General features: G+C 35.7%; 1 protein-coding gene across 1 annotated transcript in view; it reads left to right on the top strand.

The window, feature by feature from the left end:
* The first annotated feature begins 6,603 nt into the window (after window positions 1-6,603).
* dsb (debris buster) overlaps window positions 6,604-24,605 on the top strand; it is a 29,121-nt gene continuing 11,119 nt past the window's right edge. Inside the window, exons 1-2 of the mRNA XM_011315927.1 lie at window positions 6,604-7,206; window positions 13,927-14,527. Of these exons, the coding sequence (XP_011314229.1) occupies window positions 14,347-14,527 (181 nt within the window). The 5' untranslated portion in view covers window positions 6,604-7,206; window positions 13,927-14,346. The remainder of the gene's footprint in view (window positions 7,207-13,926; window positions 14,528-24,605) is intronic.

Here is a 24,605-nt window from a genome sequence, read left to right as displayed (position 1 = left end):
TTACCTTGTAATTATTGCTATATCCACCAATTGATTCCTGACGAAATCGACCAAGTTCTTTCGATCAATCAATTATTAATAATGATTAATAATAATTAATTATAATTAATCATTTCCTTCAGTCAACACAATCATTAGAAAAAAGTTCACCCAAGTGAATGCAGTGAATCACCTGTGCGACAGTACCACATGCCAGGGCATTGAACCGTACCTGCGAAATCACGCGCTGTTAAATATACTACCTGTTACAGGTATAATACCTGTTACCTGTGGATTCTTAGAAATACTGGGAGATTGCTCCCACAGGTGGCAGTTGTCGTCCAACAGCAACAGGTGAAACGGTACAATAGATTTTCGGTTTCTCGATTCCGAAGTTTATTTCAGATTCGAAGTCTTGCGGCTCAATTTATCCTCGAAATCGACTTTATTTTTTCTATTAGAAAAAATTGGTTCCAAGGATTAAGAGGCAAGCGATAATAAAGAATTTGAAGAGATTTTGGGATGGGTTCACCTAATAATTCAAAAATAACAAAAACTGGTGTTTTTGTAAAAGAAAACTCAGCCAAGTAAAAGTTTCGCACAATTGATTCCGTGAAAAATTCGTGTTTTGCCAAAATATGGCATTCCTAGATATTTTAAAAACTCAGAAAATGTAAATGAAAATGCCAAGAAAAGTGATACGAGTCGATAGAAAGGATTCAATAGCCAAGTGATAAACTGGGAAAAGCGTATTTTTTTTACTGAATGCAACGAAAAAAGAGCTACAAAAAAAATATCTGAAAATATTGTTACCATCCTCGAATTTCCATATATCGACTAAAAACTTGTCTCGAGAAAAGTGCACTCATCCTGGCTTACAACTTCGTAACAGAATAAACTACAGAAGAGTCGGAAATAGAATCAATAATGCCATTTAGCAATTCAATTAATCATCTTTCCTCTTGATCGCGAGGACATACGTCGTTGCAGAAGTTTGGGATTTATCTATCGTCTATACAGGCATAATAGTACAGCTATGGCGTAATATTCCACGATTTTTTTATCCTTATTTTTTTCAACCTAATGACATAGCACAACCAATTTTTTTCCACGTCGCGACGTGTATTCTTCAGCAGATGCTGTCTGGATGAAAATCCATGAATATGGGGTTCGAATTAGATTATTCTCGAATAAATTACATCATGAGTCGCGTTACGTTAAGAGAAAACGCTGTCATTGGTCCCCGTACAAAAAAATTATCAAGATTATCCAATCCCTGAAATACCTAAATCTGTACTACAGAAGGACACGCGATACGCGCCTATTGTTTTTTATCTTTTGCTCTTCTATAATTTTTCGTTGATCTCTTTAAATTTTATTGTAGCAATAAAATCACATGATCATTACTCTAATCAGTATTTATTGCGCGTAATTGCGAGTTAATATGAACCAACAAGTTTTTATTTAAATTCGTGAAGTAGAAATCAGGACTATGACTATCTAAAATAATAAACGTCTCGTTGAAAATCATTTAATTATTATTGAATTGGACAACTGAAATTCCACTCTCAAAGGACTGACGCAGGAAATAGCCGAATGACGCCAGCACGAGAGCAAAGATAAATTTGTTGAATTAATACTAACAAGTCTAAGAAAATTACATCAATAAATATTAACTGAGTGACAATGAACAAATTCCCGATTTTAAGGCCTGTCATCTAACAAGTTCTGAAGTCCACGCGGGGAACCGTTTGCTGAAGATACGTATTCAAATGAGGAATTTTATCGGGCGGGGAAACCCCCTGGCTTTATCAGAAAATACATTAACTATAGCCGTACATTCGGGCTTTGGGGGTAATTTAGTAATTTTATGACGGGGGCATAATCAGGGAATAATTTCGAGAGATCTCCGATAGTCGATCTGCCTCCCGAGACATAGGCTCAAATTTCGGTTAAAAAAATTCCATACACACCGATTTGTTCGAACAATTTTCTTATTAGTTTCAAATCCTTGTATTCATACGTGCGACTTGTTAAACCCAAGATAATCAGCGTTTAGTACATTAAAAATGTCACATCAATGCTCATCAAGACCCGATTGACGCGCAATATTTGTCTCTTCTTGAACGTCATATATTTTTTTTTTTCATCAATTGACTACTGTTCTGCCTTATGTGGATAGCTTTACGATTTGTGGAAAACTGAAAAGACATTGTCATCATGAATTACCACTCGATATTTCGCACAGAATTTTTTTCTCGAGAACACACATGTGGGCTGACCACATCCAGGACAACAAGTGAAAACAAATACCACTGAATAATACGCGAGTAAAAAGATTTGCACACGTCAGTGGTACCGACAGACACATCAATATATTTTTATAATCACAATTATTGATTCAACTATCACCTCAATTCCAACGTCATCATAATATTTCTTTTACGTATATCATATATATATCTATATACATCTGAGAAATAAAAGAAAATAAAAAAAGGCAGGATAGAGGTGAATAAAAATGGGATTCCCCGAAGTGCGTTGCATTTTTACCGGCCATTGACTGCAATCATTTGAAATCCCCAAAAAAACATCAACGAAAACCTCGACCGGAGGTCATCTTAGGCGAAAAATAACTCTCCTAAAACCACTGAAGAACTCTTCGTCGAAGTTGTCACTCGGTAAAACGAAAAGCTGAAAGTGATTTTAAATTGATGCTAAAAAAGTTTGGGCTGCACGAGAATAACAGATTCCAGCGATTGAAAATATTAAGAGAAAAAAAAATAATCCACGGTCACTTGTTGGCACTTTCCACTGTGGAATCTTGGAGTGGGTTGATGGACTACAACCCCAATGAGACGAAACAACACCTGTAAAATCCCATGATAAATGGTTGTCGTCCTTCGAGTGTAAGGTCGAAGGGAAATACATGAACCAGTAATTATTCCCCACATGATACAGCAAAGTGATCATTTAATCATGAAAATTCATGAAGGTATTGACCCATATAATATCTAGGACTTGATCATTGACGTTGGCACCTAGTTTTCCATGATAAATATCCATTTTCTTCGTAATAATTGCATTTACTTTACATAACAACTTGACAGTATCGAATTCCTTTGAAATCATAATGATGCTGATGAAGTGGGATTGGTATTTCATAAGTGACTCAGGGGGAAATGGGAGACACAGGTGAAAATGAGGATGAAATACTCGCGAGGAAAATGAGGGCAATTTACTGTTAACCTGCAGAGGAACTCGGCTTCAAGTGCATCAAGGCATTCATAGCGATAGTGGATGATTTGTCGAGGGGAGGAGTTCATCACCTAATAGTGTATTAATGCCTATTAATTCCTATTAATACCTATTAATGCCAAAGTGCCAATTAAATAATTCAAGTCTTAGAATTGATGAGAGTCTTGGTGAGTGATAGGTGGACATCAGGATAAAATATCCATTAAATTTATTTGACGCAATTTTATTGATTTATTTCCAAGGGAACTTTCCGATGAAAAATTCACGAGGACTGAGAAAGTTGTGGATAGCGTTCAAGGGTTGAGATAAAATGGTGAAAGCCTGTCGCCCTTGTCCCGTCAACTTCTTCAAGGTCATCCTCCCATTATTCGCCATTTTTTTTATGTCGTATCAATTTGGATAAGATTGGACGGCTCGCTGGAGAAAAATATTGTCCGACTGGAGAAATGCGATAGGGAGGAACGAGGCAAGTGGCACGACGTGTTCTCCATCCAGAGAGCGCAGATAAAAAGTTATAGGGCACATCAATTGATCGATATCAATGCAATTTTTAATCTCACTTATTGTTTTACCAATGGCATTTCCCCTCTCATGAGAAAATCTATCATCGCCGCGCGATCCGTCGTTTAATTACGTTTCGGTAAATAATTTTTTGCCGCAGGAGGAATAATTGAGAATGCATATTTCGATCGGTAATTCAATCATGTGTTTTTATACCTATTTGCGCACTGAATGCGTAATTCGTATTGAGAATTTTAGTGAAACCGCACTTGTGATTAATTAGGAAGCGTTTTATGTGATGTTATTAGTCGCGCTGTTAATTACTCAATTATATGATTAGTGAATCATTGCAGTGATGATCAGGTGTTGTTTGCTCTTCCAGATCTAAGAGGATATGAAGAACTCCTGGTCTGACAGGTGACAAAGTATTTCAGGATCAAATCTTGAACTGAATCTGTTGAGTATTATAATATCCATTAAAAAAAAAGTCCTTCGATCCGAGAAAAATGAGAAATTCAATTGCGCAAGAAGCTTCCTCCGTGTGACGTTGCGCAAAAAAAAAACAATATACTTGAATCCAGTATATTTTAATTATTCATTGTACATTATAGAATCGAATGGAATCGATTCTCCGTTTGAAAATAATTCAGATATAACGAGACGTGTCACGGTGATCTTATTTGAATAATTATTATAATATTTATGTATAAAAATATTCTAAAACATTACGAATTAATTAATTATTATTAATTATTATTAATCAATTCATTATTCAGCGTTTTTAAATATTAAATTTGCATTAAATTTAATTTTATCAACTGAACTCACTGTCCTAATTATAGACTTGCATTATAAAATAAAAAATCATTCATCAAGGTTATATTAAATATCAAATTTTATTTATCGAATAGATTTCATCGGCAGGCGCCCTGTGATTGTTTCTAAAAAATTCCAGTAATTCTTGTAATGAGATGATATATTAATGAGGGAATTGGGTGAAGTACAAAATATATTAGAATTTCAAAGAATTTATAATTAGAATTTAGAAAAAAATTTATTAGAATTTTTCAGGAGAATTCTGAATATATTGAGACAATGGGTGACAGTTGACCCGTGAGGTCAGCCCTAACGGTTTTCCCCGTCGAAGTTCACGTGCTTACTAGCATGAGGATCCACTCTGGAGGATCAAGGCCAAGATTGCAATATTGACGTCAATACCCTGTAGGGTATATTCATCTTGAGAATGAGAGGGACAAAAGAAGGAAAAGTAAACCGGTTGAGTGAGCCTCAAAATTCACCACTTTTCTCTCTTTGTTGGCTTCAAATGATTCAAATCTCCACGACTTCTGCAATATAATCAGAATAGATGTTTGTTTTTCTGAGAAATGAAGAAAAAAAAAAGAAAATAATACGGATTATAAAAAACTGTTATTCCAAACTCAAAGATGCTAATTTCTTATGACTTTGTTCAATAATTATTCCTGTGGTTTTTAGAGTCCACGCGTTTTTTCCCGATCGTTAATTCAACATTTTTGAGAGCTCACTGTTATCATACATTTAATTAATCATTTATTGTGACAATGAATGAAGAGGATTTTTGAGAGGAAGGAAATTTACATTTTTTTATTTTTCACGTGTGCAAATATTGCGGAGTCATTCTCACGCTTTCGAAAGAGTTTTCCGAACAATTCTGGAAATTTTCTATTACGCAATTATTCGTGATAAACTCCTCGATGGTGAATTGATGAAAAAAAAAAGTTATCAAATGGTACGGTGATTAGATTGAAAGGTGGTAGTCGATCGTGAGTGGAAGAGCCCCGAGAAAAATGCGAGAATTATTTCATAATGCACATACATTATCCAATAAATTCTTATGTGTATGGATTTCTTATTCAATGATGACGTCTAACGAATTCAATTTCTACTCTGATTGATTCAATCTGCATTTTTAGTGTACAAACGAGATAACAGAGCGTCAACAACCGTTGGTGTAAAGATCGAGAACTTTGTTTCTTTATTTTTCCTTTTATTTTCTTCATCAATTTTTAATTTCTGTCTTCACGAACAATTGGATGTGAATATTTCAGTCAGAGTCCAGTACACCAGACTGTTCAACTCATTTATCCCTGAGATTCTTATAAGAAATGGATTCCTTTTATTTTTTACAAAATTCTCCACTGCATTCTGTTTCACCGAAATTCGAGTGGGAAAATCATTTCTCAATAATCAATCGTACGTTGTAATTAATTAAAATTTGACACAATGATTTTTAGATAACGACGCTATCAGGGAATTTAATTATGGTCATTTTAAAATTTTGAAATCACTATTATCAACTATTATTTAAAAAACCACAGATTATTAACCCGAATGTTCTACGTCACATATTTCTTACATTTCGACAAATCTCTCTATAAAAAAACTTCTGCAACTTCTTCTCTCCCTGTAACAATGTCAACATCCTAATGTAATGACTCATATTGTTTGCACATGAAACCGACAAGTAATCAAATTACTCCCAAAAGTCTCACAGAATGTCAATTAAACATTCAGAGTTTCGCAGAGATTCAACGAAAAGTTTATAGTTGAGGTGAAATAAAATATAATTATGTACATAATGCGGTGTATATATGATAATACATGAGGATAGCTAATGAATCGTTTCTAAGTGCTTGATGAAAAACAATGAATTTAGCAGAAGTACTTTTTTTTTGTGAGTGGATACCACAAGGTGAGTAGACCTCCACCTCACGCCCCCCAGAATCTTCCATTCCCCTGGATGACGCAGGTGCATCCAACCAAAGGATCAAGACAACACAGTTGGGGGACATGTGATTTCCTTTATATCAGGGCACTCCACCGATCGCACCTCATTTATGTATCCCACCAAAGTACGAGTGTTATCCTCTTGTCTCGAGAATTCGCTTGAAAGTGATTTCGATGATTTCAATGTCAACGTGAGAACATCATAGACTATCCATATAGTCTCCGGATATATTTCGATATCAACCAATACGGATTATCCCCTAAAATCGGTGAACCGATTTATTTATTACGATATACCCGTTGACAACTGTCTCTCCAGTTTGTTGAATAATGTGTTCAACTTTCTAGTACGAAAAATATTCTCTTTATTGCCGAATCTCGTGGGATTTTGAAAACCCGTGAAACCGGTACTATTTATGAAAAACGTGAAAGTGAACTTGCCGATTTTTTTTTATTGTGAGCTTTCATTGTGTCGAGATTCGCTGGTTGAGAAACGTGTGATGAAATCATTTGGGGCTTTTTGAGGAATTGAGGATTTGAGGACTTGAGGACTTCAGGACTTGAGGGTTTGAGGGCTTGAGGACTTGAGGACTTGAGGACTTGAGGACTTGAAGATTTGAAGAATTCAGGACTTGAGGACTTGAGGACTTGAAGATTTGAGGAATTCAGGACTTGAGGACTTGAAGACTAGTGCTGGTTGCAGTGAGTTATTTTTTTTTTCTTTCCGATTTTAATGCGTTTCGTCAACTCGTGGTAATGGGATCATTGAGGAATTGAACCGGAGATTGGGCAACCGGTGGTGGTCTCTTTCAATATTATGACATTTAAAATTATTGAGTGCATGTGCAGTCTAATCATTTCAAAAGTGGTAAATATGTGTGTCGATAGAGACAGGGATTCCATTCGCAGTTAATTCTGGGTTAACTTCATTTTTCCTCGGACACGATCATCAGTAATTCAATGACACTGAATTGAATTTAAAAAAAAAAGACATCTCGTGAAGTTTCCGAATTAATTTTCATTTTCTCGTCACTTTTCGAATTTCTGTGGATTTTTTCGGATTGTCTTCGAAATGAAATGTCTGTTACAAAATTCTTAAGACAAATTTTTTTTTCCCTCGTATCGAAATTTCTTGTCTAATGTTTCGCGTTTTTCCGCGCTCATGACCGCAGAGATAATTCAATAATCACTATTTTCATCACGACTAAATTTTTCTCATCGACTGGCGCACATATTCCGGAAGAGAAGATGAATCCCGGGAAAATACTCACCATTGAGCCATTAAAATCGGCAAAACGGGACACGATGGCGCATAACCGATTGCAGTAAGTAAAATCCCACGGCCGTTGTCCCACTTTAATCGTCAGACTTATCCTCTAGTAGTTGATGCTCACATCATTGAATTTGCCCTCAAAAGTAATCCGTAAAACCGTCAAGTTTACCATCCACTGGACAAGTATAATAATAAATGCGAATTACACTAAAATAAATAACCGAAGAAGATCTTCTTCGATCGAGCGTCATGTTCATTCTTGAGAACATCTCGACCACCATTTTATTAATAATTATCAAATTCCTGTTGATGACGGGAAAATATCATCGCTTCTACCGATCACTACGCAATAATCCTGAAGCCTTGGAAATTTAGCAATTGTATGCTTGCAGACCTTGTCGTTTTATTTTCTTCATCATCAGTCTCTCATTTTCACGGCGGATTAATGTGCCAGTGTTTGAACGGAGAAAATGAAAATCGAGTTATAAGTTTAATGATACGGTTTAATGTACCCGTTCTTTATAAGTTTCACGATTTGTATTGCGTAATGTGTGGCCGATTGGCGGACAGAAAGTCCGACTAATTGCTGTTCCCACAAGTCTAATCGCTGGTCTATGCATCCACTATTCCGTCAATTCGATCCCTTCAAGAGAAAAAAATCCCACGTCTCTCAGGTTTTCTGTCAGTGAATTGAAATTTTAGCTTTTTTGGATCATTCCACGATTTTATCACGATTTTCATCGATTTAACTAAAGTGTTTACCTTAAATCTAAAAACTTTCCCTCAATTTTTCAGTCACAAGTCAATTGCATGAATTTTTAATTATATGAGTCTCCATTCAATTCCAATTTCAAACTTAAAATCCGTCAATTTATTATTTATCTCGATAATTCTAAAAAATTTGATTCGTCATTAATAGTTCGTTAATTAATAATTGATTGAGACGGAAAATTCAGGGAAATTATTATCCAAAAAAATTCAAAATATCCCCAAAATGATTCGTAACTGAATAATTGTGAATAATTTCAATTTCTTTTTCACTCAATTTTTTCTTCACTCGATTTTTCGTTTTTAAATTTCACTTGAAATTTCAAGTAAAATTTTTTCAGAGTCTATGAGATAAATAAAAAGATTCTACGGGGTATCATTGATGTTTGGAATGGTTTGTAGTTAAAGGTACCCTACCACTTGTTCGGGGGGCCTCTCCTGGCGAACCGGTGAGCAGCAACGACGGGGCACCCGTCAGTGATTGCTGCACGGTGTGTTCAGCACACCGTGGTCCACCGCGCTACAAATCCAACTTGTTGCGGGACACCTTTTGCCATGCGCAGGTCGCTGCGCGCTCTTTCCAAACAATTTTCAATTTTTTATTCCAATAAAAATTCAATTATCACCCAGAATTCTCCCCTTAAATCGATTCCCCGATCTCCGGCAGGTCCGAGTAACACTCATGTTCTCATTGTTTCCATTTTCATGTCATTTTTCTCATTATTCCCATTATCCTCATTACCCTCATTATCCTCATTGTTCTCCATGTGCGGTACCACCCTCTACTCAATCTTTAACCAAGTGCAAAGTTGTCTTCGCCCCAAAGTGATTACAATTCCCAGTAATTTTCGCTCAATAATTTCAACAAGATGAATTAACCTCGTCGCTAATTAAATCGGATGATTGCGGAAGGAACAGTTAATTATTGTGTATCGGTGCATCGGTGCATTGGTGCATTGGTGGAAGGAGCTGACCGGTATTGTTTGAAGGAGTGTGAAGAGTATGTGGAGAGTATCTCATCGCTTTCTGTTTTGGAGTAACTGATGTAATTGGCTTTTACCGCGGTACATCGGATGCTCAATGGTATTTAGCTTTACTAATCGTCATTTTTTTTTTGATAATGTGACGTGGACGTGGGATAAAATTACGGGTGGATTTTCCGTTAGAGAAACTTGGTGTATTAATGCCCCTTGGGGGAATGCGACCGATGGTCATAGCCCGTTCAGTTACATAAAGTACGGATTGGATCTTACCCGGGCTGTTAACGAACTCCGTGGTACCCCGTTCTTAAGGAGCCTCCAACTTTATTACGTAAGTCAATAACACTTGTACTTTTTCTCCGGGATAGCACCTTCAGTGTCAATTGTGGTTTGTCGGTTTGTCGGTTTTTCGAGACGATTGCCCATTCCTCGATTTTTGAGGTTTTTATTATTTCGATTTACTAGTTTTCTTTTAGTTTTTTCATGAGATTTCAAGGATTCTGGTGAATTGACCATGTAAATTCATTTTGCATCTGAATTTAGGCAGTTTTACGGGGGTATCTATTGCACGGGGGAAATATTTAATGAAAATTGGGGTGACTTAGTTGGGCTGCTTTACGATTATGGAGGTAATTTAAAAAATTACAAAGGCGGTATCGCCATTCTTCACAGAATATTATAAATAATCAATATATCAATGATTGATATATGATATATGGTAATTAGTAATAAAGACTAATTTAGTCGTTTCTACTGAATATTTGTGAGATGAATTGAAAATAAATAAAATATCTATTTTCGCAGCGATAAAAATGGAAGTTGGGAAATTCTCTCTAAAAAAAATCTAATACTTCGGTACAGAATTTTTCTTCATACATTCTCGCATTAAAAAATCACTGAATTTTCCAAGGACACAGATATTGTAATTTTAGGGTATGTCCTCGCAAGGATATTACTTTCCAATCTCAACCTCGGAGCTTCATGGTAAAGGTCGAGTTGTGGCAGAATATTTTTTAAAATGCATTTTTTTTCTTCGCTGTTCCGGTGGAGAATGGGTTATTCCGATGATTGCAATGCATTAACGACGGAGCTTCAGTAGAAAAAAAAAACCGGTAAACAATAACGGTGGATAAAAATCATGTAGCATGAGAGAAAAAAGGCGAACGGTTGAGGTTTGTCGTGACCTGTCAACTGATGAATAAAAAAACAGGCGGGAAAAACGCATGGAATGGCATATGGATCAACTTCTTACGATGGTTCATTAATTGCATATTGTTTTTTTTTCGGTTTATTTACTTATGTTTGACGGGTGACCTCAATATTCCAGAATTGATTTGATCAATTCCATTCTAGATTGAGATTCAAAGAAGACAAGGCGAATAAATGTAGGTCAATGCATTTCAGCTGGTCTTGTCACATAGGGATAAATCTACTTCAATACCTCACACCATTTTTCAGAGCTGCATTACTATTTTTTTTTCATTACTTTACATTATTTTTCCGTCATTCCGCAGCGAAATTCATTTAAAAACAATTTTATGGAATTATTCTCGAATTTTTTTCAGAGTGTTTTGTCATTTTTGCGGAATTTTCTCTGACTTACGATATCACTACGAAAATATTCTTAATAATTTCCGTAATAATTTCGGAGTAATATTTGCATATGAGAAACCAAAAATTATTTAATTTGTTGAATTCTATTGGACGATAATATACATAAAAAATGAGAAACATCAATTTGATCTATCACAATTGTTACAAGAACAATTTGTTATCTGAAAAGATCTAGATCCTCGAAAAATCCAATAAAATGAATAATTATCGTTAATTCGATTTATGGAGGATTTATTACCCCCCGTGAATAACGCGATTTCAAGGAGAAAATACCTGCAAATAAAATATTGCATGTACAAATTGCAGAATCGCGTTAGAAGACTCAGTAGTCAATTAATGGTATCATAAAAGAAAGAGCGAACGCACAGAGAGGAGCGGAGCGTGTCGTCGGTAGCTCGACTGTAAAAAAAAAAACCACAAAGAATTTCATTTCCTCAGAATTAAATGGTTTTCCCGACATTTGCAAAGTGGCTCCCGTCCTTCAATGATTACCTCCACAGAGATAAAGACCCCAGGTGAATGCATTTCACTCCAGCATGTGCACACACTTGACGTTACGTGGACAGGAGAGGGTTCAGCCCATTCTTTGCCTCCATTACATTTTTTTTTTCCCTCAAGCTCACTTCTTTTGAAATAAAATCTTGAGCAATGGCAAACATGTCTGATGCCTCATTTTGAATTTATTGGAGTTCCCAGTGGTCTAGAAATCTCGAGTTATCTCAGTCTCATTTAGCAGTCCAATGCTGTCGGACATTTCGTAAAGACAATTTTTGTTCAATTTGGCGGAGAGCCAACTCTTCAGTCGTTACATTTCATCTAGATTTTTTTTCTTTTTAATATAATCAATGAATAGGTGGCAATTATCCGTCGCTTTTATGCCACATGCCCTCGCTAAAAGCGAATGGAACGCGTCCTTTTCAGACACTCACATCATTCTTTACTTTGTACCTATTAAAATTTTACTGAAAAAAGTCCATTCATGGTGGATGCAACATCATCTGATATTTATGTATAAATTATGTTTTTTTATTTATTGAGTCGGAGTTTTATTGAATGTGTGTTAGTGTCGCGGATACTGCGTTCTGCGTGTATTAGAAAATGAGAAAAAAAAAATTGAATCTAGACTGAAAGATTTTAGATTCTATTCTTTTTTTTTCGGATGAGAATGGACTTTACGTCTGTGCTGACGTCATTCGAATCGTACATTATTTTTTCACGAACATGTGTGGTAATTACTTGTTATACAGTAGCGCTTCGATTTTTTCAAAGTCATGGAAATTCATTGAGTCAATGAAGTTTTTGGGAGAGAATATGAATCAATTGTATTATGCACACATTGACTTTAGAATGGTTATCAATTTTTATTACACTTTTGATTTATCAATAATTCATGTGCCGTACATGTTTCTTGATAGGAAAATACAGGAAAGGCTGTCGATTCTTCCTGAATTTTATTCGAATGACAAAAAACATTGAATTTTTAAATGACATTTGAAAGTTCATTCCAACCTGTAATTGTTCCACTCTTTTGCGGTTTACCGCTGATAAAAAACTAATTACGATAGATTAATATATAAAAAAAATTGTTTTCTTGTCACCGCATCATTACCGATTTATTCCGTGAAAAAAATTACGTTTGTCCCACTTCTACTGATGATTATTAGAGCATTAAATTAAAGATTATTAAGACATTATAAATCAGTTACATTGTTGCAATATTTAATGATTCGCAGTTAAGAGAGAAAAATAATGAGGATTACACAAATATACTGGGAATAAATACCTGATCGAAACATTAACTATTCGTCGTGTCTTTTTAATGACTAAGTTTGCAGAGAAGTGACAATGAGTAATAGCCGTCAATAATTTTTTTTTATACTTTATGACTTTGGATTTCGAATTGCGAGTTGTGATTACTACTCGGAATTTAAAATCCAAAGTCATAAAGTATTTTAAAAAATTATTTATTCGATATTTCTTCACTTGTGCATTAACAAGGGAATGGTACCGATGTCGCAGTGTCAAAGTCATAACCCTAGACCTCACGAAGACTATTATTCTCGGAGTGAAACTCTCCAACAATTACGCATATTTCTTCATTAATTAAATTCTGCTTGTTCTGGTCAGTGGTTCACTTAATGAATCCTCCGTTCATTCAATGACTCTTCTCTAAATGTACATGATCTCTCAACAGTTTAACGAAGAATTTCAAAGTAATGCATGAATAATTGAATAATTCTTCGAGCCACTACAACTGCATCTAAAAAGTCATCACTTCATTAATGACTTCATCAGTGATTTCGTCAATTACTCATGATTATTATGATATTCGCTGATTTATTTTATTCTTAATGTCAAACCATCAACCGTGAAAATTCGCTCTCGTCCTCTCTTTCCTGATTTCTGATAAAAATCTCGATTTATATATCGATTCGCTTGTATCTCGTTCCTGGGAATAAAATAAATTCGAATCGAATTAATTTTTTTCCCGGATCATTAAGATCGTCGATTTGTGTTATCATAATTGATTCTGTAATGATTATCACTTACTTGCGAGTCTGGAGTTACTGGAATCACAGTAAACAAAAAATCCAGTTATAAAGGAACGATTTCCAAGAAATAGACATTTTTCTTTAACACCTAGTGGTTCTGAATCTAGTTCAACTCCTTTGGAGTCTTCTCATTGGGCACAAAAAATCGTGCTCAATGTCATAGCACCTGTCTCGATCTCCTGATTTCAGAAATCTCAAGTGATTGAACTAATTGATCGTTGATTCCCTGTTTCAGGTCAGAGGAGTTTTGCTAATCGATACAAAACGCACGTCCACATCGCAATTATCGATTCTCACCGAAATACGATCGGTTACGATCGTGATAGGCAGAACTTCAAGAGAACAGGAGGAGGAATGAGTGATCGGAACCTCTGATTTTTCAGTTGGTGACTGTTCCATGAGCATCACTAGTATTGTTATCATACAATGTTGGGTGAAGTGACATAAACGATAAAATTAGATAGTGAGCAATTGCGATTATCACTGGATGAAAAATAGTTTCAATGAACTCTTGTGATTCTTTTTGAACGAATAGAAAAAGACTAGAGCAATACAAAACGAAACTTTGGTATTGTGGAGGAAGGAATAGTTTAGTGATTTCGAAGTCGGTCGGTGATTTTTATTGAGACAATTGAGGAGTAAAGCAATAAGTATCATGAAGTTCATGAGTCAGTTGTTTGGGGGGGGATCCCCCAAGAAGATGGGACGGCAGTACATGAAAGTTGGGAGAAATGCCCTCTTCGGGATTAGGAGCAAGGATGACGGCGAAATGTGCCCGGATCGAGTGCCAAGACCCATCAACGTCATCATCTCGAAGAAAGGGAAATTCAGACACAGTAAGTGTTTCATTTTTTTTTTTTTCACATCAGATTTTGAAAATTATCGATTATTTCTTGATAAGTTTGCGAGAAAATGAAGGGGTCATGCTTTTCAAGATAATTATTTTTTTCACCTCAAACGGTAGTTAACGGAATTGCAACATTGCGGGTAAAAAAAAATTGTAATCGGAATATTTTTTTTCAAATTTTTAAACAAATTCTGGAAAAATTTTGAGAAAATTTTTTTTATGAAAAAAAAATCGGAGAACAAAACCATTTTATTTTTGGGGAACCCTGACCACGGGATATCGAATGGTGCAATTTTATTAGTTGAGGGGGTTGGAAAAGTAATTAAAGTAATTAATTCGAGTGCAGAGTGTCTGGTTTGAAAAAGAAATGAAATTCCCCATAATAAGTTCTCAGAGAATCCTTTCTGAGTGAAATTCTTTTTCGAAATTAAAATAGTAAGCAAGAGGCGTTTAATCCGCGAATTTAATAATATGAGCATCGGCTGCATCTTTCATAATTACCAGGCGCGTGCCGAGAATTTTCAAGCATTTTTCTCTCTCACCTTTCAGAATTACTGAGATTAGCCAGATCTCAAGTGAGATAACGTCTTTGCATATGTTATGCTACAGAATTTTGTTGACGCAATCGTTTCAGCGGTGAATTTCATCACGGGCTAGTCTAATCAAAGCAGAGAGATAATTATCTCCACGAATCTTCGGTCATTTTTACCCGGAGGGAAATATTCAGTAAAAATAACGTAACAATTCACATAATCCGAAAAAAGGAATAATTCTCCGACAGAACGAGTGAAAATAAATCCGAGGCATTAATTTCTCGAGTTCATCACTGAGAAAAATACGAAATTCTCAGGTAATTTTAGCGTAAGAAGTGAAATTTTACACAAAAATTTCCGAAAAATTCTCATTACGCGTGAAAAATAAAAAATTCATGAAAGTTTGACGATTTCTATGAAGCCCGAGGTTTTCTACGTTCCATTCGATAAAATTATAGTTCAAAACGTAACTTTATTTCTCCGATAATTTTTCTTGGATTCATTTCCTCATGTTCTTTCGTCTGAAATCCCACGAAATCTTCTTCCTTTTTTGATGTTTTTTTAATCTGTTTTCCACGAAGCAATGAGGAAATTCCGACGTGGGAATTACTTGTTTTTCGGATTCCCCTGAGAGTATGAGAGTAAGTCTCAAAATATCCGAGACACATGTATCACGGGATCGAGGGAATTCCACCTAGTCCTCAGGAGAACGTTAGCCTTGAGTCATTCACGCAATTTCCAAGATTAACTCCCCCCCAGATTTTATTGGTGTACTTTCGCTTAAAGAGGAATCATTTGTTTCGTTAATTAATTACTGGTCAACTGTTCAGACGCAGACGGTGTTGCGTCATAAGGGCGGATTACAGGTTGACCGAGAAAACCGGAATTTGTGACCTAAAAATCAGAGGATAGTAAATTAACGGATTCATGTTCAACGATCAATTAAAAATGCGTCAACCAGTCCTTGCGCATAATTATTACACATGAATATTAAGGGAAATACTTCTGTCAGATGATCGTAGGAGAGCCTCAGGTGATATGGTCATGATTTTATTTTAATTAGTGAAGTAGCAATTAATACTGTTGCATATCTTTCTCGGATGGCAAAATCACTATCTAAAATTTATAAAAATACGATCGAAAATCATTACCAAATTATCTAATTATTATGAGATTGAATGTCAAATTGATGGTTTTAAAAAAATCAAATTTTCAATCATCTAAGAACGGAATAAAATTTCATTTGATGGTGTAAATTGTTATTAACAATTATTTTTCTGCATTATTCACGTTCTTCTATTTTTGGAGAATATCAATAGACTAATTGCTAAATAGTTTTACTTATTTTACTTATTGATATACGTTTTTTTTTTCATAGGCACATGTTAAAAATTAAAAATGAAAATTTCAGTTTTTGTTATAAATAAAAAACGAACATTAATCGCTGAGTGCAATGGAGAGAAATCATGAGGCAATTGATACATTCTGTGGAAATAAAATTTATGTGTGTAATTTTTTTTTACTGCACTCAGGAGTGATTAATATCGGTTTTTTATCTTTCACTCGGAGGCAAATTATTATCGCAATTATTTTTTCAACTTCCACAGAAAAAATTCCTGATATATGAATATCTGGAAATTCTGTGTTGAGAATTCCTGAATTTCGTTAATTTATAATTAGTTTGATTATTCTCTCATTATTAGAGGGGAATGGTGGATGCATTTTGTACTGACCTTTGACAATCAGTAGAATTTAATTCTATGCATCAATGAAATTTAAAATATACACAAAGAAATTATTTTATCAACGTTGTGCCAAGATGAATGGTCCAGCTGATCGAATATTCATTGATGATGACATTTCCTGAACCTTGAGAATCAGCTACCTAGGAATATTATAAGGATCGGTCCAGCCTACTCTATTAGTCACGTGTCTTTCGAATTTATGACCATCGTCTGCCCTCCGGTCCACATTTTTGTAAAACCCCTCGTTAAATCGGGATTCCCGGCTTTTCGTCTCAATACCGGAACTCAGTCTGACATTTCTATATTTAATCTGTTAATCGCCTGGACTATTTTCGTCCTATTACCATACGAAGCGGTTGAGGTGATGCAAAAATATTGCACAAAGGAAACAGAAATGACATCATAAAATCCACTAGATCAAATTTTCACAGTTTTTCACTCACACCTTCTCGATATCGCAGATTTTTCTTTGGTTATTAAATCACCATTAATCAGTCGTATAACCTTTTTGCTTTGGATTTTCCTGACCTTTCGTAAGAAAAGGAGCGTTATCCGCATAAATGGTCTGGCTGCTTCTTCACTGAGTCATACGATGGGAAATTGAATTATTCGACTGTAAATTTCAGATCAACTTTTGTTAAATATTTGCGAAAAGTCTGAAGATCGAAGCGTTAAAGTCCTTGACTTTTCCCCAAGCAACTCAATTTGATAGTCCGTGATACGATAATTTTCTGACGAAGGTGACAAATCCAAAACAATTCCACAATTGAGAAAAGTCAATGAGAAAGCGTTGAGGAATGCACACGTCCTTGCACCGAGTGTATGAGGCTGAGTTACAAAATCCCACCTGTCCAAACATTTTTATCCGCAAAAATTGCAAAACATCTGAGAGGCCAACGCGCTATTATTCAGAGACACACGAAGCTGCACCTATAGCCGCACACATTAGAGCATTCACAGACAAAAATAAGTTTAAAAAAAAATCCCGAGGGTGGTATAGACACAACTCAGCATGTACATGCGAATACAGATGCATGAGACGCCAAGATATTTTTGAGATCACTTTCACTAACTCAGCATTCCGTCGAAGACCGAAGCGGACGCAACCGATATTTTTTACTTCGAACCGGTCCTTCACTCAAATTTATTCGTCACCTAGTCAAAGAGTTTGGTTATCACCGCTGATTAATGCTGATATAAAAAGGAGAAAGGAAATCGATCTCGATAGATCTCGAATCAGCGTAAGTGTAAGACCGTAAGACGAAACCGAACAACCACCGACAACCACCGACAACGACCGTCGTCGTGGGAAACTCTCAAATTTTCCGAATAAATTCACCTGCGGAGGAAATTTTACTTTTTGCGATATCACTTGTCCATCGCGAGATATTCAACGTGGAAAATTCTTCCCAATTTTCATGAGAATTGACCATTTTTCTGCAATATTTAACATAAATTTTGATAAATAAAAAATTAGACCGAGGGGAAATTATTGCACGATCTCGAAAATCTGGAAGTTATTAAATAATAAAATTCAATCAACAATTTGTGTAAAAGATGATAAGATGTAAAAGATCATGTGGCGCCGAATTTTCAGTTGATTTTAAAGGAAAAATCCGCAATTACGTAGGTGTTGAATTAATTATTAATTTAATAATTACACCTATTGGTGCTACCGGCAGGACATGTAGGCAGATTCAGGCCATTTTACTCGACCTAACAGTTCTTCGTAAAACAGGTTTGATAAGCAGCTCTCAAGTTTTCACAGTGAAATGAAAAATAGGTGAATGTTTTCCCCTTTTCTCCACAGGTGTAAATGCATTCAGGGAAAAGAGTATTTCAGCCCATAGTTATAAATATATAATTAAAGGTGATCATGGAAGTATGTTGTTCATGGCCAAGAGTGGACTTGGGAAAGAATTTAACGTGACAAGGGAATTCATTGCGCGTATGCTGTACCATTTGAAATTACACCAAATGTTGCAAGATCTTGGTAATAAGTCGGCGGTTTTTCCACTCTCGCATGTTTGTATTTGAGTGAATGTCAATAACGATATGCCTGTGGAAATGTTTTTAGCAAGCTTTTAGGTTGTTGAACGGTTTTTATAATGATTTCGCCACTCAATGGCCGCTCCAGATTGCTGGATAATTAGTTCACGGGGAATAATAAACCGACCGCTTCGACCACTTTGTCACCGCTTTTTTAGAAAAATTAGTGGAGATAAATGAAGACATAACTGTGATTTTTATCATGATTATTTCTGTAGTCTCATTAAATTCACTGTAAAAATATTTAATTTTATTTAACGAAAATCTGAGCTGAACAAAAACGCTAGGTTTTTGCGTCAATCGAGGAAATGATTTTCTAGAAAATTTAGGATAAAAGGGAAAATTCAGGATGACAGGGAGGAAAAATCTTCAAATCAATTAACAAATTTTTCTTTCAATTTTTGATTTATATGCAAAATTATCGAGAATCCACCGAGTGAGGGGAGTAGAAAGTTTAGCAAGAGTGAAACAGGCTGACCCTGATACAACAATTCATCTTTACACTGTAAGACGGAAACAAATAAATATCCATGAGCTTCCAACCCACAGCCCCACGAGTAATTCATGAAAATACGATTATTCAAAATTAATCCCTAATCACTGTGAACAAAATCAATTAATCACCGGCATTCGAATTTTCTCTGAGATTTAAAACTGCATTAATTTATTGATTAATTAGAATACCTGATTTTTGTTGAAATATACTTCTTCCGATCATCGTACACCGGGAATGAGATCTTCCCCGATTTTTTGCGACCAAAAAAAGATTTTACTCCCCTTTTATTATTACCGGAATGACCTTGTAAATTGATGTAGTTTAATCTGAATAATTGAGTCGCGAGCAATGAAAAGTCCATGAAACAAACGTTAAATGAGAGAAACCCCTGGTATTTGGCACGTGTCAGTGCAGAGGATCGGTAAGAGCATTCGAATCAATTGGCAGTGGTCATCAGCCTCAATAACGAACCGGTTGGTAAAAGGTCCCGATGTGTCACTTTATAGTGTAGGCGCATTCCGCGAATTGTTGGTTCACCTACTGCTCCTCCTTCCCCACTCCCTTGAGAGGAGATCATCCTCTCAACTTTCTGATAAAACGGATAAAAAAATTTAATCATTTGTTCCTATTTTCCCTTTTCTTCCTCCGCCATGGGGACCGCCTTTCTCGTCAATCATTTTTCGCCTGCGGGCAAATGACAGTTTGATATTTCCGGAAATTTCAGATTTATTATTTAAGATCCTTTATCAACTATCAGACGAAAATACGACCATTTGTCTGACTTTGTTGATAAATATCAGAACCCGCAGATTAGGTTCTAAGCGAATGGAGTAATTAGAGTCGATTATTTCATTTATCCGCGAACGATTATTAATTGACAATCCCCAGTGTTTCGGGTCATTCAATTGGAGATAAATCCTGTCGAATGAATTAGAGAATGAAATGTTTATGAGAAGGTGCATAATTATTTGAAGCCAATGAAATTTATCGGGAGGTGATTGTGAATGGAGTGGGTATTGAAAAATTAATGGGAAATTGCGACAAGGGTTGCTAATAGTCCGAGACTAAAATTGATGGGTGCCACGGTCACGGTTATCAGTGCAACGAGGGCACTTACGAGTTATGATCTACTTACAGATTTACAGCTAAAATGTAATGCAAAAAATGAAACACAAATTATTGTTTTGCAACGGCAACTCGGCCCGAACGGACTTTCCTGAACGCACTATTTTCTTTTTACAATCTCAACTACATTGTTTAAAATTCCTTGGAATCTCACCCACTAAATCATCTGAATTTTAATTACAAAATTTGAATTCCATTTTCACTCAAAATCATCACGAATTTTTCATTCATCTTGAAAATTTAAGAAAGTTGGTTTAAAGTTATTGTTTAATATCATATAATAATTTATTTTTTGACGTAAACGGGAATCATATTCATCGTGAACATGCAACACGAATTAATAATAATATTTGCAATTAAAAATGTTCAAAAAAATACATGAACAAAATAATAATAAAATGGCCGACATGGATTTTGGGAGGAGACACGTGACTTGAGTGATTTTTAAGTGATTTTTCTGAAAATTCAATGTCTCCTTCTGCCAACGATTCCACAGATATTCCCGTATACCTACAATAATACAATTCGAATTAAATTCTCCATGAGTTCTGAGCTGTACGACAAAAATGGCTGTGCTCTACTTGATTGGTGCGGATGTGCCGAAGCCCGTCATGCTCAAATGAAAATCAATATCAAACAAATAATAAATATCAATAAATAAATATAAATATAATCTTATATTTATTTCGCTTCGCATACCGCTTGTCTCATTGCCATTCGATTTTTCCCACCCATCCAGAAAGGATCATCGGCTGAAATTTTCCACGGGTGCCATTAAAATACCAGAAAACCGGTGGAATTAAGTCTGGATTATTTCCAGGACAAATAAAACTCCATCTGCATCCACTTTGTGGTCTCTAGTCGACTGAAAACTTTCCGCAATCGGTGATATTCCATTGCCTTGAATGAAACCAGGTGTAATTGGAGATATCACCCTTAAGTGAGTTATCTTGAGGAATATTTATGAAGTACCTTTACCTCGAGGCAGTCAGGAAGTCTTGTCTTTCACCTTCGAAGGACGCATTCTGCACTACCAGTTTCTCCTCCCCACGGAGAATAATATCATTAGACCCGAAGTAACTGAATCGTTCCTTTAGACTAGATTGATTTAGCGCTGTGTCAATGATAATTAAATGATAATTGATAATTAGATTAAAATGTCTTGGTGGTGTCGACGGTGTGAGAAAATCAAAAAGGGGAAATCCTAAAAAGTGCGAAATTTAAATTGCTCGCTGATGCATCTACCCAGCGGCTGTTGTAACGGTTAAGAAAAGGCATTAACCCACCACCCTGTAATCATTCTCATTATCATTTATTCATGTGTATGTCCGTCTATCCATATGTATGTGTGTCTATCATACTCTTATCCTCTATTATTTGCGGTACACTCAGTTCTGGCTTTTCAACAGCATCGAATTTTTTATCGTCTTTTACGAGGATTTAACTTCTATAAAACATTTCCGCATTGCAGAAGTCTCAGCTCAATTTCACGAATTCACTGGTGGAAAATTAGTCGTAGAGTTTATAATCGAGGAGTCATAAAGATCTCTCGTGGTAATCTATAAAACGATTCCGTTTTTAAATTTAGAGAATATTCTCTGTCACCAGATGAATTTTCAAAAAAAAAATCGGAAGTTCTCGATTGCAAGAATTTTTAATTGGGATTCAATTCAATTTTCGATTCAGAATTCCTCCGCAAATTACAATGGAATGAAAATTAATTCGACTTTTTTTTTTGGAAATATTTCCAACGATTTAAATGGTGGTAAATAAATTTGGTAGAAAAAAAAATTGTTTTCTCAGTGGATGAAACTCCAGAGGGTCAATGTCACGAGCAAGAAATATTCTAGAAAATGCGTTAGTTTTTATGGTGCCATTATTGCCGGTGTTCTTGTCATCAAGTGACTCGGTGGTTATCCCTCAGAGGACCTCTCCATTCATTCTCCAACACAGATAAACCGAATGATCTCTGCAGAGTTCACGGATGTGTAAACACGCCATTCTCCAACCAAGTCATTGAGACTTCAGGAACAAAACGAAAAAAAAAAAAAGGTGAAACATTTTCCCCGCAAAATGGCAATTTCCCCCGTGGTCTCACTTTTGTCCCCTCGTCCTACATCAACTGGAGAGAAATAAATTCATTCACTGTTTTTCCCCCCCCCTTTTTATCCATTTACAGAATAAAAACCGGACAAATCCGCTGTCGATTTGCCAATGCCAATATACCAACAAGTGTTTCTCTCGCGAAAGGAGATATCACGGCTCAATATTGCGTAATTATTGTCGCGTGTAATGCGTATAACAGTTGCTGTAACCATGGATAGTCTCTTTCCCGCAGAATCCAAACGTCCTTTTCACATTATCCGTGTGTAACGCACAGATTCAATACATTGAACATTTCTTGCACAACTGTCATACCGGTCTCGATTTATACGATTGACCTGGATCTTCCATGACCAGGGGTGTGAGAGTAACGTTGCACCGAGATATTTGGGTCAAGATCTCCAAATTTCATCAATCCGGAAAATTACATCACAATTAATACCGGAATTTTGACAGTCCCTCCATCGAATGAGTCATCGATACAAAAATTTTAACGGAATTGCATTCTCTATAATAAAATTCATGAAAAACTCGCTCTTAGAAAAACTCTAAATCATTATCAGCATCTCATTAAGTTGATGCACAGGAGATAGGATTATTAATCCATAGAAAATTGCAACTTTTGACCGACTTTTGTACCGGTTACCGATCGCTGATGATTAATATACTCTCGTCACGACAGAATTAGTCCTAATAACTCGAGAATCATCGCTTTATGACTCGTTGATCCTCGCAGATGGTGTCCACATATGCAAGACTTAATCGTTTCAAATTGAAAGATTGTAATTGAAGAATTATTCACGGTGTATCGCGGTGTTGGTTATCAGCACCGATTTCTGATGATGCTACTGAGACCGTCGACTTTCTCGTTGCAATTGCGTTTCCAATCCAACTTTCCTTCTGGGATGATTACCATTAAATTTACCGGTATTTTACCGGTATTTTACCGGCATTTCACCGTATTGTACTGACGAGCCTCTACCGATTTTTTACAAAGAGATTGATCGATCGAATTGGATATCGGCATTGATTGACTGAAATAAATTGCGAACAGGAAATCAAAGATCGAGGGATTCCGTTAAATTACGCCATTGAAATATATCCGTGAGAAATACCTGGAAGCATTCGACCTTGACTCGTGCTACTGAAGTTCATTGCCTTTCGATTGGGCCTGTCTAATACCCCAGATGTTTATTCAAATTCCGAACTGAATTCAATCCGCAAGTGTTAGAAGTAGGTAATTCAGCTCTTCCGGATGTTTTTTGTAAATATCTCCGAAACTTCGGGCGATAAAGAAATTTTTATTACGACCTTTTCTTTAGCCCTGAATTTTCTCTCGAAAAAAGGTCCAATCGAAATTTAACTATCTCTTTCACATTCAGAGATATTTCGGAAAAAAAGAATTCTCATTGAAGTGCAATTACGATTATTTCAGTTTCACGAGATAATTTCTTCTTTCCGTCAAGAAAAACAACGTAACAATTGAACGTAGGCTGTGTAAATACGCAGCTTATCAAATAAGTGGCATGAATGATAATCAAAGGGTAAGATGTTTTGATGGAAAAATGTCCAACCGTCCATTACAAAAATATGTGTTGGTCTGTGGGATAGCGGTAGCGCGTCATTTCGTTCCTCCTGCTTTTCTGTTTTTACATCATGTCTATGCGAAAATTACCGCTGTCGATTCTGCGTTTGAAGATTATTTTGCGGAAAGTGTAAATGATGAGACTCAACAGATTCCATCTTTCACGATTTAAATTTGCAATGGCAAACAAGAAAAAAACGAAAAATCATGGGATTCCCATAAAAATTATGGACAATAAAATTTTCACATTCTCTTGAGTAATTGTGTTGCATTCATACTTCATTAAACATTGTAAGATGACTAATTGCAAAAAATACTAGGACCATTTGCACCTGCCATCTGTCTTCTCCTGAAAACTTGTCTATTACCTATTACTGCAATAACCGATGACATCAATTCTAGTCGCTGCCATTTTATTTTATTTTATGGCC

This window comes from Fopius arisanus, unplaced genomic scaffold (assembly GCF_000806365.1).
Source record: "Fopius arisanus strain USDA-PBARC FA_bdor unplaced genomic scaffold, ASM80636v1 scaffold00005, whole genome shotgun sequence".
Lineage (NCBI taxonomy): Eukaryota > Metazoa > Arthropoda > Insecta > Hymenoptera > Braconidae > Fopius > Fopius arisanus.
Note: the sequence above shows the minus strand (reverse complement) of the source record. Positions and strands in the feature narration are given on the sequence as shown.